This window comes from Vulpes lagopus, chromosome X, assembly GCF_018345385.1.
Source record: "Vulpes lagopus strain Blue_001 chromosome X, ASM1834538v1, whole genome shotgun sequence".
NCBI lineage: Eukaryota > Metazoa > Chordata > Mammalia > Carnivora > Canidae > Vulpes > Vulpes lagopus.
The window spans coordinates 78489316-78504285 of record NC_054848.1 but is presented as its reverse complement, the minus strand read 5'-3'; the positions used below and the strand labels follow the sequence as shown (position 1 = coordinate 78504285).

The window sequence follows — 14970 nt, the reverse complement described above, 5'->3', positions numbered from 1 at the left end:
GAGGTAAAGGGACTATACCCCAAAAACTACAGAACACTTCTGAAAGAAATTGAGGAAGACACAAAGAGATGGAAAAAATAGTCCATGCTCATGGATTGGCAGAATTAATATTGTGAAAATATCAATGTTACCCAGGGCAATTCATACGTTTAATGCAATCCCTATCGAAATACCATGGACTTTCTTCAGAGAGTTGGAACAAATTATTTTAAGACATGTGTGGAATCAGAAAAGACCCCGAATAGCCAGGGGAATTTTTAAAAAGAAAACCATAGCTGGGGGCATCACAATGCCAGATTTCAGGTTGTACTACAAAGCTGTGGTCATCAAGACAGTGTGGTACTGGCAGAAAAACAGACACATAGAACAATGGAACAGAATAGAGAACCCAGAAGTGGACCCTCAACTTTATGGTCAACTAATATTCAATAAAGGAGGAAAGACTATCCATAGGAAGACAGTCTCTGCAATAAATGGTACTGGGAAAATTGGACATCCACATGCAGGAGAATGAAACTAGACCACTCTCTTGCACCATACACAAAGAAAACCTCAAAATGGATGAAAGATCTAAATGTGAGACAAGAGTCCATCAAAATCCTAGAGTAGAACACAGGCAACGCCCTTTTTGAACTCGGCCACAGTAACTTCTTTCAAGATACATCCACGAAGGCAAAATAAACAACAGCAAAAATGAACTATTGGGACTTCATCAAGATAAGAAGCTTTTGTACATCAAAGGATACAGTCAACAAAACTAAAAGACAACCTACAGAATGGGAAAAGATATTTGCAAATGACGTATCAGATAAAGGGCTAGTTTCCAAGATCTATAAAGAACTTATTAAACTCAACACCAAAGAAACAAACAATCCAATCATGAAATGGGCAAAAGACATGAAGAGAAATCTCACAGAGGAAGACATGGACATGGCCAACAAGCACATGAGAAAATGCTCTGCATCACTTGCCATCAGGGAAATACAAATCAAAACCACAATGAGATACCACCTCACACCAGTGAGAATGGGGAAAATTAACAAGGCAGGAAACAACAAATGTTGGAGAGGATGCGGAGAAAACAGAACCCTCTTACACTGTTGGTGGGAATGTGAACTGGTGCAGCCACTCTGGAAAACTGTGTGGACGTTCCTCAAAGAGTTAAAAATAGACCTGCCCTATGACCCAGCAATTGCACTGTTGGGTATTTACCTCAAAGATTCAGATGCAATGAAACGCCGGGACACCTGCACCCCGATGTGTACAGCAGCAATGTCCACAATAGCCAAACTGTGGAAGGAGCCTCGGTGTCCATCGAAAGATGAATGGATAAAGAAGATGTGGTTTATGTATACAATGGAATATTACTCAGCCATTAGAAATGACAAATACCCACCATTTGCTTCAACGTGGATGGAACTAAAGGGTATTATGCTGAGTGAAGTAAGTCAATCGGAGAAGGACAAACAGTGTATGTTCTCATTCATTTGGGGAATATAAATAATAGTGAAAGGGAATAGAAGGGAAAGGAGAAGAAATGTGTGGGAAGTATCAGAAAGGGAGACAGAACATAAAGACTCCTAACTCTGGGAAACGAACTAGGGGTGGTGGAAGGGCAGGAGGGCGGGGGGTAGGGGTGTGAATGGGTGATGGGCACTGAGGGGTCACTTGACGGGATGAGCACTGGGTGTTATTCTGTATGTTGGTAAATTGAACCCCTATAAAAATAAATTTATTTTTTAAAAAAAGAATTTTCTGGTAGTTGTATTGTGTAAGAGATATTGAACATGAAAGTAATATAAAAAGCTGATCATAAATGTTGCTGGGCATAAATTGGCTTCCCACTAATGTTTTTCAAAGGACTAAATGCCTATATATTCAAACTTTTAAACTTGTTTTGTTGCTGTACTCTTTCCCTAGATACAGTTATATGCTGAACCACATGGAATAGTGTCTTTTTTACCTGTTTGACTGCAGTTTGTATACATGTCCTAATTCCTGTTTTAATCTGTTAGAAGGCAGGAGGCCTGTCATTCATTTTTGCCTTTTTTGGTACCTTTCACAGAGTAGATGCTCAAGGTTCCTCCATCTCTTATTTTTTGGTAGAAAACAACTTTTAAGCATGTCTGCATAATATTTAGAAACATAAGTGATCAAGGGTTTCAAACTGTAAGGTAATCTGGTGTTACCTCTGTAAATTTCTGCTTTAACTTGATCCTCACTTATCATAAACTAAGAATCTCTATTTCACTGTCCTCTGTTGTCCATCTTTAATCAACATAATCTCATGCTCATCACCAGATATTTTACACCTTGGAAACTGAAAACAGAATCACAGAACTTTATACAGGCAAGAATTAAGCGTATCTCATTTGTTGTAATATAAATATGCCTATGAAGAACAGTAAAAATAGGTGATAAAAGAAAATATAGTAAAAAAAAAAAACCAACCTGATTATGTGCATGAATTACATATACCTGAGTCCAAGTTTCAACTGCACTATTTAATAGCTATGTATCACTGAACAGGATCTTTGAATCTCTGAGCACCAGTTTTATCATCTTCAATAGTAAGACTGACCTCACAGGGTTACTGAGGATTATCACAGTGTTTGCCATATGATAAAGGCTAAAAAGTCAGCACTGGTAATAATAGTGGTATTGGTAGTAAAAATAGAAATAAGAGATAATGTGCTGACCACTTACTCTCTGTCAGCTTTGGTGCTAACTGCTCATCAGCATTCTCTGAGTTAGACACTATTATCCTTGTTCCTCTTCAGGTGTTCTCTCAGTTAAGAGCTCCATGTTTTACTCAGTTGCTTAAGTCAAAAACATAGGTGTCCTCCTTTATTCAACTATTTTATTTTTCACATCCAGTGCATCAGTACATCCTGTCAGCTCATCCTTCAGTACATATCTTGGTTCCATTCACTTATCCTCCTTAGCTACCATCCCAATCCAAGCTTACCATCACATATCTCCTCTCAACTGATAAAACTGCTTTCTAACTTGGTCTTCTTGCTTGTCTCTCTACAATCCATTCTCACTGAGGCAGCTAGAGTGATCTTTTAAAAATGTAAATCTGATCACATTATTCCCCAGCTTAAAATAAACAATCTATAACATTCTCCATTTGCTTCTGATTACTAATAAAAATCAACTTCTTGGGGCACCTGGGTGGCTCAGTGGTTGAGCGTCTGCCTTCGGCTCAGGGCATGATCCTGGGGTCCTGGGATCAAATCCCACATCAGGCTCCCTGTGAGGAGCCTTCTTCCTCTACCTATTTTTCTGCCTCTCTCCGTGTGTGTGTCTCATGAATAAATAAATAAAATGTTTAAAACAAATCAAGTTCTTATTCCAGCCCACAATATGCAACAGGATCTGACCTGGCCTCTCCAGCCTCATCCAATACCATTTTCCCTCAGTTCACTGTACTCTACTCAGACTGGCCTTTTTTAGTTTCCTTGAATATAACAAGCCTGCTCCTGTTTCATAACCTTTGCACTTACTGTTCACTCTGCTGTGCACAAGCACACTGTTCCCACTGATGTTCACAAGGCTTGTTCCTTCGTGCCATGCAGGTCACAACTTTTAAGTTCCTTCCTCTGGGAGGCCCTTCTTGACCACTTAACCAAAAATGGCCTTCTGGTCACTCTTGTAACATGATCCTTTTTTATTCTCACTCTAAGTACTACCCAGCACAGTTTTGTGAATGTATTTATATGTTTCCCCCACTCTTGAAGGTAAGTTCCAGGAAAGTAGGAACTTTAATATGTCTTGCCTTGTTCAATGCTATATGCCAAACACCTACTGCAAGTGTTCAAAATATCTTAAGTTGAATACACAAATTTTCATTTTCCAGGTGAGGAAATCAAGGCACAGGTCGCATAACTAAAATATGCCATTACTCCCTACGGTAATGTTGGAGTCAAAACCTAGTAATTCAGAGTTTGTAAACTGTGAGTCTACTGGTTAAATCTGAGTAGGGACTTTTGAGACAGGAGCCCAGAAAATTAAAGTATTTGGGAAATTTCATAAAAATATACAGATTTCAGGTTTTTCTTCAAAAAATTCAAAAGATATGGAAAGATTTGGCCTATATTCCTATTTGGTAACACTAATTTGGATGTCAGGTGGCTGCCTGACTTTAACTGAAACATAGCTCACTCATTCAATAATCATTTGTTGAGCATTTACTATGTGCTGTACACTGTTCTAGGCTCTTGAGCTATATTAGTGAGCATAAAAGATAGAGATCTCTGTCCTTCAGGAGCTTTCATCCTAGCATAAGGATATAGAAAATAAACAATAAATATAATGGGTAAATTATATATATCATAAAAGTTGATGTGGAAAAAATAAGAGCAGGTAGGAGGTATCAGTACAGAGGATGTGGACTGAGTGGAAGAGAAGATTATATATAAGTAAAATAGTCAAGGGAGATGCATTGATAAGATTGAAATAGAGGAAATTGTACAACTGAAGTAAATGAGGGAGTTAATCATGTAGCTATAGGAGAATAAAGCATTCTAGACAGAGGTAAGAGTCAATGCAAAAACCGTAAAGCTGGAGTTTGCCCGAGAGTATACCTGTTTGAGAAACAGTAAGGTAAGAGGACCTTGTATGCCCTAGTAAGATCTTGGCTTTAATTTCAAATGAAATAGGATCCCATCAGAAGGTCCTGTGTAGAAGAAAAATATATGTGACTACTGGTATTAAGAATAGATTGGGGGCAGCCCAGGTGGCTTAGCAGTTTAGCACCAACTTTAGCCCAGGGCCTGATCCTGGAGACCTGGTATTGAGTCCCTTGTCAGGCTCCCTGCATGGAGCCTGCTTCTCCCTCTGCCTGTGTCTCTGTCTCTCTCTCTCTCTCTCTCTCTCTCTCTCTCTCTCATGAATAAATAAATAAAATATTTTTAAAAAAGAATAGATTGAAGGGAAGAGCACCTGGGTGGTTCAGTGGTTGAGCGTCTGCCTTTGGCTCAGGTCATGATCCTGGGGTCCTGGAATCAAGTCCCACATTAGTCTCCCCGCAGGGAGTCTGCTTCTCCTTCTGCCTATGCCTCTGCCGCTCTGTGTGTCTCTCATGAATAAATAAATAAGATCTTAAAAAAAAGAATAGATTGAGGGGAGACATATAGAAAAACAGAGAAACTGATTAGAAGTCATTGTAACAACAGAGATAAAAGATAGTGGCTTGGACCAGAGTGGTAGCAGTGGTATGGAGGGCACAGTCTCTGCAATCCCCAAAGTTTGAGGGCGTTAAAACCCTATGGGATAACCTCTTGATCAATGGGATGTGGGAGCTGAGAGATAAATTCTCAATTTCTCTTCCTAGGTCAACTATCTCAAAATAATCTCCCTCTTCCTTTGCCTCACTTCCCTTTTCCTTCACTCTTGTGTCTCTGGGATTATATTCCCTAATACATGTTAGTTTTTGCCTCAGGCTTTGTTTTCTAGGAACCTGTGGTAAGACAGGAGGGAGATCAGAAGTGCAATCTGCAACATTAAGTAGTTTTGACACCACACAGAGATGCTGAAAAGTCTACCTGACTGTATTTTAGGAGAGAGATCTGGGCCAGAAGGTATACATGTTGGAGCTATCAGTGTACAGATGGTATGTAAAATTGTAAGGCTGTATAAACAAATCATGGAATGAGTAAGTATGGACAGAGATGGAAAAAACTAAGGACCAAGCCCCAGGGTCCCCTAACATTAAGGGGGACTATGAGGAACCAGCAAAGGAACTTAAGAAAGAGTAACTGATAGAGTAGAAGGAAAACTAGAATAGTGTGATTCTCTGGAAGTCAGGTAAATAACATATATCAAAAAGAAGGGTGTGATCAACTGTGCCAAGTGCACTGATTAAGTAAAAGTAGGAGTGACATTGACCTGACCATTGGATTTAGCATCATTGAGGAACTAGAGACTTTAATAAGAGCAATTTTGGTGCAGTAGTGAAAGCAAAATTCTAATTGAGATTTTCTAAAAATTCTAACAGAAAATTAGTGGAGAGGAGCTCAAGACTCTGAGAACAGACAGCAGTTTTTTAAAGTAGTTTTGCTGCAAATGGAAGTGAGGAAATGGGCAGTGGCTGGCAGGGGAAGTGGACCTGAGAAGACATTTTTTAGATGGCATAAATATCAACCTATGTGTATGCTGATAGAAATTATCCAGTAGAAATAGAAAATTCCACAACATAGGGAGAAATGCTCAGGTGATTTCCTTGGGTAGGCAAATATGGATAGAATCTAGTGACAAGTGAAGTGATTGGCCTTACATAGCAGCAAAACTAGTCCATCAATGATAAAAGACTTGAAGAGTATGCAGAGTATGCAGGTACAGATGCCAATCATTGGGTGAATATAGTGGAAATTCTCTCCTAATTGCTTCAATATTTTTCAGTATAATGGGAAGCAAGGGGAAGAGGTGTTTGAAATTGGAGGAAAGCAATGTAAAATAGTCATCTAGGAGGATGAGAGACTGAATAGAATAGGAATACACAGTAAAACTATTTGTCAATATTAGTGGCCTGTTTGAGGTTTATGATAATGAATTTAAAGTGAGACTAGTCAAAGTTATATTTCCTTTCAGTCAAGATCAGCTGCAGGGATGCAGGTAAAAGCATAGATGGAGAGTTGGTTTAAATAGTACTGTGGTTTTCACAAGTAAGATGAAGGGAGAATGGGTCAAGGAAATCAAGAGGGTATATATAGGAGTGATTATAATGACTGATCATGAAACTTCAACTATGCTAGGTGGGAAAAGAGCAAAGGACAGTGAAAAAATTGTGGGATCAATGAGCTGAAGCTCTGGAGGGTCTCTAGATGACTGGAATTTGTGTATAGGTGAGCTAGAGGTAGTGGCAAGACTAGAAACATGAAAATGAGATTACTGAGAAGATTGCTATAGCCCTTCAACACTCTAAAATGTTTCAGATGGCCTGTCACAATCATGGCATTACCTACTTTTTGCCCCTGAAAAGATTCTAAATTTGCAACTCCTGCAACAAATTAAAATCTTGATATGAGTAAAATAATCATAAAACAGAAAGTCCCTGAAGTTTGTATAATGACACAAGGATGAATATATACATATATGAATACCAGTGTTCACTAGCTCATCAATGATTATTTGAAATCAATTATCATATTATGATTATCAAGTATAACCCGTTCTTAGAAAGCACAGAATCTGTTGACTATACTATAAACATCTGCTCCCCTCCAGTAAACAAACTAAATGGGATTCAAATTACATAGGTATTGTACAATAAAGTGGCTTATCTTTCTGAGCATTACATAGATAATATATAACAGTATGGAAATACTTCTAAATATCAGCATATCTAATTAACTTTTAATGAAATTAAAGTAAATTACAAATGCTACTACTTTGCTATTTCATTACCTATAATTTTATGAATAAATAGATCATCAAGTTTTAGAGATTGAAATATTAATCTTTTCACATTATATATGTGTTCCTTTATGCATACTTGCTACAAAAAATAAGTTAAACCAGGGACTTTCACTTATATCCAAAAACAGGGAAAAGATGACTAGTTGCATCACATATTAGCTTATGCAGACCAGAGAAGGCATAGTCACTTTCTCAAGACTCTGTTATACAGTCTTGAACTTTTCTGAGTTCAGTTAATTCTATAATATCTAGATTCTCATTTTTCCTATTAGAAACTATCTTCTCTCCTGAAAATTGGTACCTAAGCAAGCTACACATTGACACTTAACTTTTCAATTCCAATATATTGGAATTAAATTATGAGAAATGCTCACTGATAATCTCTTGGTAATTGTGATGGGGAGTAGGGTAGGAGGGTGAAAGGTGGTAAAACATATTTCTTAATGTCTTAGGTAGACTGAGACAATTACTTTCTTTTCTAAGGACACAGATTTCCTTGCAACATGGCATAAAGCAAATCCCATTGTACATGCTCAGTGAACATTTGTTGACTAACATACAGAACTTGTTTACTATATACTACATAGGCACTTACATATCAGGATCATTTAAGGACCATTAAAATTAGGTAAAATTACTGTACATTTGTATTTATTTATTTTCTTTTTCACTATGGAACATTTCAAACATACACAAAAATAAAAACAATATAATGAATGCTCATATACTCATACAGATTCAATACTTAGCAACATGCTACAATTCTTATTTCAAATATCTGTACTGCCTCAACTTTTCTGATGATGCTGTTTTGTTGGAGTAGTAATCACTAAAATGAGATGAATAGCAAGGTAAATGTCATGCCTCTGGGCTAGATAAATACACTAAGAAACCCTTTAGAAAGAGTTTGTGAGACATACAGATTTTGAGAACCGCATTTATTTCAACGATTACTAAAGGCCAAAAATAGTTGGATTATGTTCCCATTTAAGAAGGGGGTTCCTTGTCCTGTTTACTTTGATGGAGAGGTAAATAGTCATAATGGTTTTTGAACCTATAACTGGTTCACTTCACTTGGCTATTGCGATCCCGAAACACTCAGGTTTCTACAGATGTTTGATAATACTTAATCATTTCACTGCCTATGAATAAAATTCAGGATTATATCAATATATTTGTCTTCATCCATAGCTTAAGTCATTCCTTGTTCCAAGTTGTTGACAAAGTGATATGTGGGATTTTTGTCAAATTAAGATTACTCTCATCATTTTTATCCTACTAGTGCCTCCGCTGAAAAGATTCAAGTTGCAAGGTGGGGGGGAGACAGTAATTCTTAGATTGGCACTGCCTCTCAAAATATGACTCACTTCTCCAACATTTCTCTATTACTATAATCCTTTGCTAACATGCTGAGAAATTTAACTAATCACTCTTGAAACTGGCCAAAGAAAAAACACAAAAATGAGTGATTGGCTACAAAAAGATCACAAACGGTAATTTTTTTGCTATTTTTTAAAATGGGTGGATAATATTACTAAATATGTCATATCTGTATTTTAGAACACACTGAAATCAATAGACCAATTTTTAACGAGGTCAATATTGCAGAGAAAAAAAAATCATGCATAATTATCTTAAAGTGGTGTCAAATTGGGGATGTTAGGTAGATGCAGACATTGTCAAATTCAGAGCCTTTTTCACTGTAAAAGTCACTCTCCTGGCAATGGCATAAAATTACCTATATGGACTGAAATTTTCACTTGGCACATATTTGGATTCAGTGGTCAGTACTAGACCTGAAAAACATATTTATTATACACATCCAGATGCTAGCTAGATCACTTGTGTCATTCTGGAAGAGATTTCTCTATCTCTGATTTGACAAAAGACTGTTGCTTCCTTCAGAACAGTGGTTCCCAAGGCTTTTATTTTCCTCACCAAGGTACACATGAGGTAAGATATTCAAAAGTTTTACTCACCTCGTCAGTTCCAATCACTCTTTAAGATCTATTGCATGAATAAAAGATCTACCGCATGAACAAAACCTCTGCTGAATGAGATATCATCCTTTTTCTCTTCTACTGATCTGCATGTGAGTTGAGAACCACTGACTTAGACGATATCTATAATAGACAATCTGATATATACTTGAAGGAGAGGGCCACCTATGGGAAACTACAGGAAAGGGTTTCAGAAGCACTGGGAAATCCCACTTGTGCTTTGTTTAAAAAGCAAATAGGCTGTCAACTGAGAAGGCCTAGAAGCAATCACACCACAGTAGCAATGAACATACTTAGGGCATAAATCTTTGTTTCTAATTAAATTCTCCATTAAAAGGAATTAGGGTCCTTAGAAAAATGGCTGCAGAAAGACTAGGACTAGAGCAGGAAATATAAGATAAGTCTGGAGCATCCTATAGTGCTAATTTTAGCACTGAAAAAGTTCATTTCTTATAAAGAAATGCTCAAAAGACATACACACACACATACATACACACACAATAATGAGATTATGTCAAAGGGATAGCTATGCCAACTGAAAGAACTCCCAATGGACAAAGGTAGAAGAATTTAAGCCAAAAAATAAAGTAGCATTGGATTATTACCTAATGTATAATATAAATATCCATGAGTTCATACTGATTAAATAAGTAGAAGTAAAAAGACAAATATTCCATAAAGAAGAATTATAAGTAATTTTATGTAGCTACTCTGCCCTTGATGAGGTGGATAATAACTCCCCACTCCTTAATTATGAGCTGTGAGTAACTACTTTCTTCCAAAGAGGAGAGTATGAAAAAAGAGGGGAAAAAAGTAACTTTACTAGGGAGAAAGACAAATACTACCTCAAGCCAGGTGATCAAGGTCAATATCAAAAATGATAAGGCATATTGATACTTTGTACCCTTGATATGATATAATGAGAATATTTTACATCTGTGGTCTTCCCCCAAAAAACACATTACTTATATCTAACCAAGAAATAAGTAACAGATAAATTGCAACTGAGGGATTCTACAAAATATCTGAACAGTACTATTCAAACTGTCAAGGCCTGGGCGGCCTGAGTGGCTAGGTGGTTTGGCGCTGCCTTCAGCCCAGGGCCTGATCCCGGGTCAGGTCCGCATCAGGCTCCCTACATAGAGCCTGCTTCTCCCTCTACCTGGATATCTCTCTCTCTCTCTCTCTCTCTCTCTCTCTCTCTCTCTCTCTCTCTGTGTGTGTGTGTGTGTGTGTGTGTGTGTGTGTCTCATGAATAAATAGAATCTTAAAAAAAAAAAACCTGTCAAGGTCATAAGAAATAAGTAAAGTAGGAAAAACTCCCACAGCCAAAAGGAGTTTAAGGAGACCTAACAACTAAATGTAATGTGGGATCCAAAATAGGATCCTAGAATAGCAAAAAGACATTAAGGAAAATCTAAGGAACTCTGAATAAGCATGGACTTTAGTCAATAATAATGTATCACTATTAGTTCATTAATTGTAACAAATGTTCCATAATCAGGTAAGGTATTAATAATAGGGGAAATGAGTGTAGTAACTTACTGTAATATCTTTGTAATAATTATGTAAGTCTAAAACTTGTGAAATTTATAAATTTATATACAAGCAAATAGAAGGGTACTTGGAAACAAAATACATGCACATAAATGGGAAAATAATTGACTAAATTGTGACATTATAGACTATTAAGCAACACAGATCATATACTTAAAAGGATGAGTGAGCTCTCTATTGACTTGGAAAGATTCCCACTATGTATTTTTAGTGAGAAAAGAAACTGCAGAGAAATATATAACTCTTATTTTGTAAAATAATGAGGAGAAAATCCCCATATACATCTAGATAGATAGATAGATAGATAGATAGATAGATAGATAGATGATAAATAGATAGATAGATATCCTTCAAAGAATAGAGAGAAGGTATGCAAGGATACACACTGGATTATTAACATTCCTTGAAGTACGATAATGGGTTAGAAAAGAGGAGTAGCAATTCTGGGGATATAAACAGGACAGGGAAAGTAAGCAATAATTAATTTGATAATTCATTATCAGTATAGAACATCTATACAGTGAATTGATGCTTTACAAATAAAATTTTAAATCTGTGAAAAAAAACAAAACAAAACAAAAAAGCAGATGGATCAGAAGGAGGAAAAGAGATCTGTTTTAGATTGACAGGATTGAATGAGCACAGAGGGTGGAGAGGAGGTAAGCAGGAAAAGGGTAGCAGCACCCAAAAGAATACAGTGGCCATCACTGAAGTTGAATTAACATCCTTTTCTCAATTGTGCTACAGGATGCCCAAGTACATGAAAATATTGACATCACTAAGGATGTGATGAGAATGATTGCTATTTCTGCCAATATCCTAGAGTTTTTGCCCACCACAAACAGAAACTATGCTCACCAGTTGCTTTCCCAACACCCCCCCCCTCAAAACACACAGATACAAAACACATTTGATGCTTAGAGCATCAAGATTATTTATACACTGTCTTGTTCTCCTGGCCTTTTGAACAATGAGGCCTCACCATGGGCTTCAAAGTGTTTTTGATAAAGAGGTGACTTAGCTTCGGCATCAAAGTCCATAGGAGACAAAAATAGGAAGGGTCTGCATTTCCAAGAAGTTAAAATCAAATAATAGAGTGTAGGTCCCTGGTGAGCAAGATCAGAGACTCCCAAAATGGTAGAATTGAAAATGATGTAAAGGTCATTTCAGCTATCTACTTCAATACCTAATGCAGTCTCTATCTGAGATTCTAGATTCTAGATCCTAGCACCAGGGCACAAGGGGAAGGGAGGACATACTGTGGAATCTCTACAGATCAAGGAGATTGCTTCTTGCAAAAATGAATTGTATCTGTGATATATTCCCCACAAAGCACCTAGGAACTCATGATGACAGTGTGTTTACAGGGCTCCATGTTGAGTATTTAGATACAGTGGACTCAAGGTCATATTGGAAATTATGTGAAAAATTTCAACAGCAGTCAATTTGCTAAGAGATCTCCCAGCAGCACCTGAAGCTATTTTCCATCAACAAAAAAGGAGACACCTTGGCCTAAATGATACTTTAGGCCATTTTCATAGTCAGGTATTAAGATCATTGAGCCAACCGGCTCTATGAAAAAACAACTGTTCATATAAGACCCTAAGGTAGGGGTGGAGTCAAGGAAGAAATGGATCAAAACTTTTCTAAATTATATGAGTATATACAGTAAATGGAAGTCCCATTTTATGAAAATTTGGTAAGAATCCACTCTGTAGTTCCAGTAAATAATTAGAATTTAATTTACTGAAGCTCCACATACACTGCAACTATATTTCAAGAAAATGTCCATTGTATAACATGAGCAACACCTCTATATACTCCAGGCCCAATGAAAAAACTACTAGCTATGGTAGTGAGTAATATTTTCATGTAGCACTCACCTTAAAACACAAGTGTAGAATCCACTGTCTTGTGCCTCTGCTGAGTGAAACCATATTGAATCTTCTTCTTTGCTCATCCTGACCTCTGAAAAGATGATGGGCTCTTCTAAATCACCTTTATTTTTGTACCACATAAGCCTGAGCCCAGTGCTCTGGGCCATGCTATAGTTGGTGCGAATATAACTGTAGAAAAGGGCGCATTTCACTCGTACTGGTTCACCTGCCAAAGCCATGTATGTCTTGAGATCCACTGACCAGTCAATGCAGCCATCCACTGAAAGAAAACCAGATTGGGTATGAAATGCAGTGAGTATCATTAATACTAATGATAAGCACAATAATCACTGCCAACATGTTACTGAGGACTTACTGTGAGCCAGGCTTCACGGAATTTGCATGTCAAGTGCTTTACATAGATTATTTTAATCTTCCTACTTCTCCTTTGATATAGACCAGCATCCTTCTTAGACCTGCCAATCTTCCTACTGCTCCTTTGAGATAGACCAGCATCCTTCAAGACCTGCCAATAGGATCCCTATTCTAGCTCTGTGCTTCTGTGGAATTTTCAGTCCTCTACAGTGACCTTCTACTTGCAGTTGACTGGATCCTTCAAAGAGCTTCATCCAGCACTGGTGCTTATGTGGTTGTCCTGGGGCCCCATCAATAGGTCGCAATTCTGGCAGACTAGTCTGGCAAATGGATTACTCCTGCTAGTCATGTGGTATTTCCTTCACAGGATTGTGTGAGATTGGATAGCTAGGATGACACTGACATAGATTTTAGGGGACTCAAGGTGTTTGGACAGGAGTCCCACAAAAGAAATACTTCCAGGGGACCCTTGTACAGCCTAGGAGCAGCCTTTAGATTCATTTATGATTTTTATTTTACAGACAAGAAAACTGAGACTCAAAGAAGTTCAGTGACTTTGTCCAAGGTCACACAGCTAAGAAGTGGTAGAAAACCAGTCTCTGATTCTACAGACTGTGTTCTTAACCCCTACCCTATACTGACTCTGCTTATAATTGTGACAGGAACGATTGTGTTATTTATTTGCCTTCAGGAAAAGTTGGAAGCAGCAGGCACCTAAAGTGATTATTTGCTATTATCTAAATGTCTGTTTTCCATGGTATGAACTATTAATAGATATTTAATCACAGTTTGATTTCTTTTTATACCCTAAGGCCTCCCTTGCTGCTCAGCTGATATTTGCTCATGGGAATATATTATATTAATGTCAGTTTTAATCAAATAATATTAGGTGGGTAAATCTACCATTAAAGAAAGACATATACAGTAGACTCCCTCCTTCCCAGAATGGTTGGAAATGACATTGGCTAATTTAATATACGAGTCAGCACAATTACCATAGATATTCTACCTCCAATTATTTAATTTCAAAGAATTTCAATCAAATTATGCAACATCCCTTTATATTACTTGATTACTCTTTATAAAAAACCCTTTCATAAACGTATAAACACTGCCATTTTAAAATTATGTGTTTCACTTAGAATTTTGTAAACTGATCTTCTTCTTGTAGATTTTGAGAACTCCTCAGCCCAGTGTGTTTATCTCTTAACCTCAGTTGACAGGAAGCTCAGGGCTAAATACAATACTCAAGTGCAATAATATCTTTTTCTTTTTTTATAAATTTATTTTTTATTGGTGTTCAATTTGCCAACATATAGAATAACACCCAGTGCTCATTCCATCAAGTGCCCCCCTCAGTGCCCGTCACCCAGTCACCCCCACCTCCGCCCACCTCCCCTTTCACTATTTTATTATTATATTTTATTCCCTTGCACTATTTTTTATATTCCCCAAATGAATGAGACCATATAATGTCAATCGGAGAAGGACAAACATTATCTTTTTCTTTTTATGTTTTATTTATTTTAGAGAGAGTGTGTGCAGGTGCAAGGGAGAGGGGCAGAGAGGGAGTGTGCACAGGCACATAGTAGGGGGGCGGGAGGGGGGGCAGAGGTAGAGGGAGAGAGATAAAAAGAACCTTAAGCAGACTCCATGCTGAGTGCAGAGCCAACTCTGGGCTGATCTCATGACCCTGAGATCAGGACCTGAGCCTAAACCAAAATTGGGACGGTTAACCA

At 37.4% G+C, this 14970-nt stretch overlaps 1 protein-coding gene across 1 annotated transcript in view; it reads right to left on the bottom strand.

Annotated features, from left to right (window-relative positions):
• Positions 1-14970, bottom strand: part of IL1RAPL2 (interleukin 1 receptor accessory protein like 2) — a 646721-nt gene that overhangs the window by 614071 nt on the left and 17680 nt on the right. The window contains exon 3 of the mRNA XM_041740456.1: positions 12863-13136. Coding sequence (XP_041596390.1) covers positions 12863-13136 — 274 coding nt within the window. The remainder of the gene's footprint in view (positions 1-12862; positions 13137-14970) is intronic.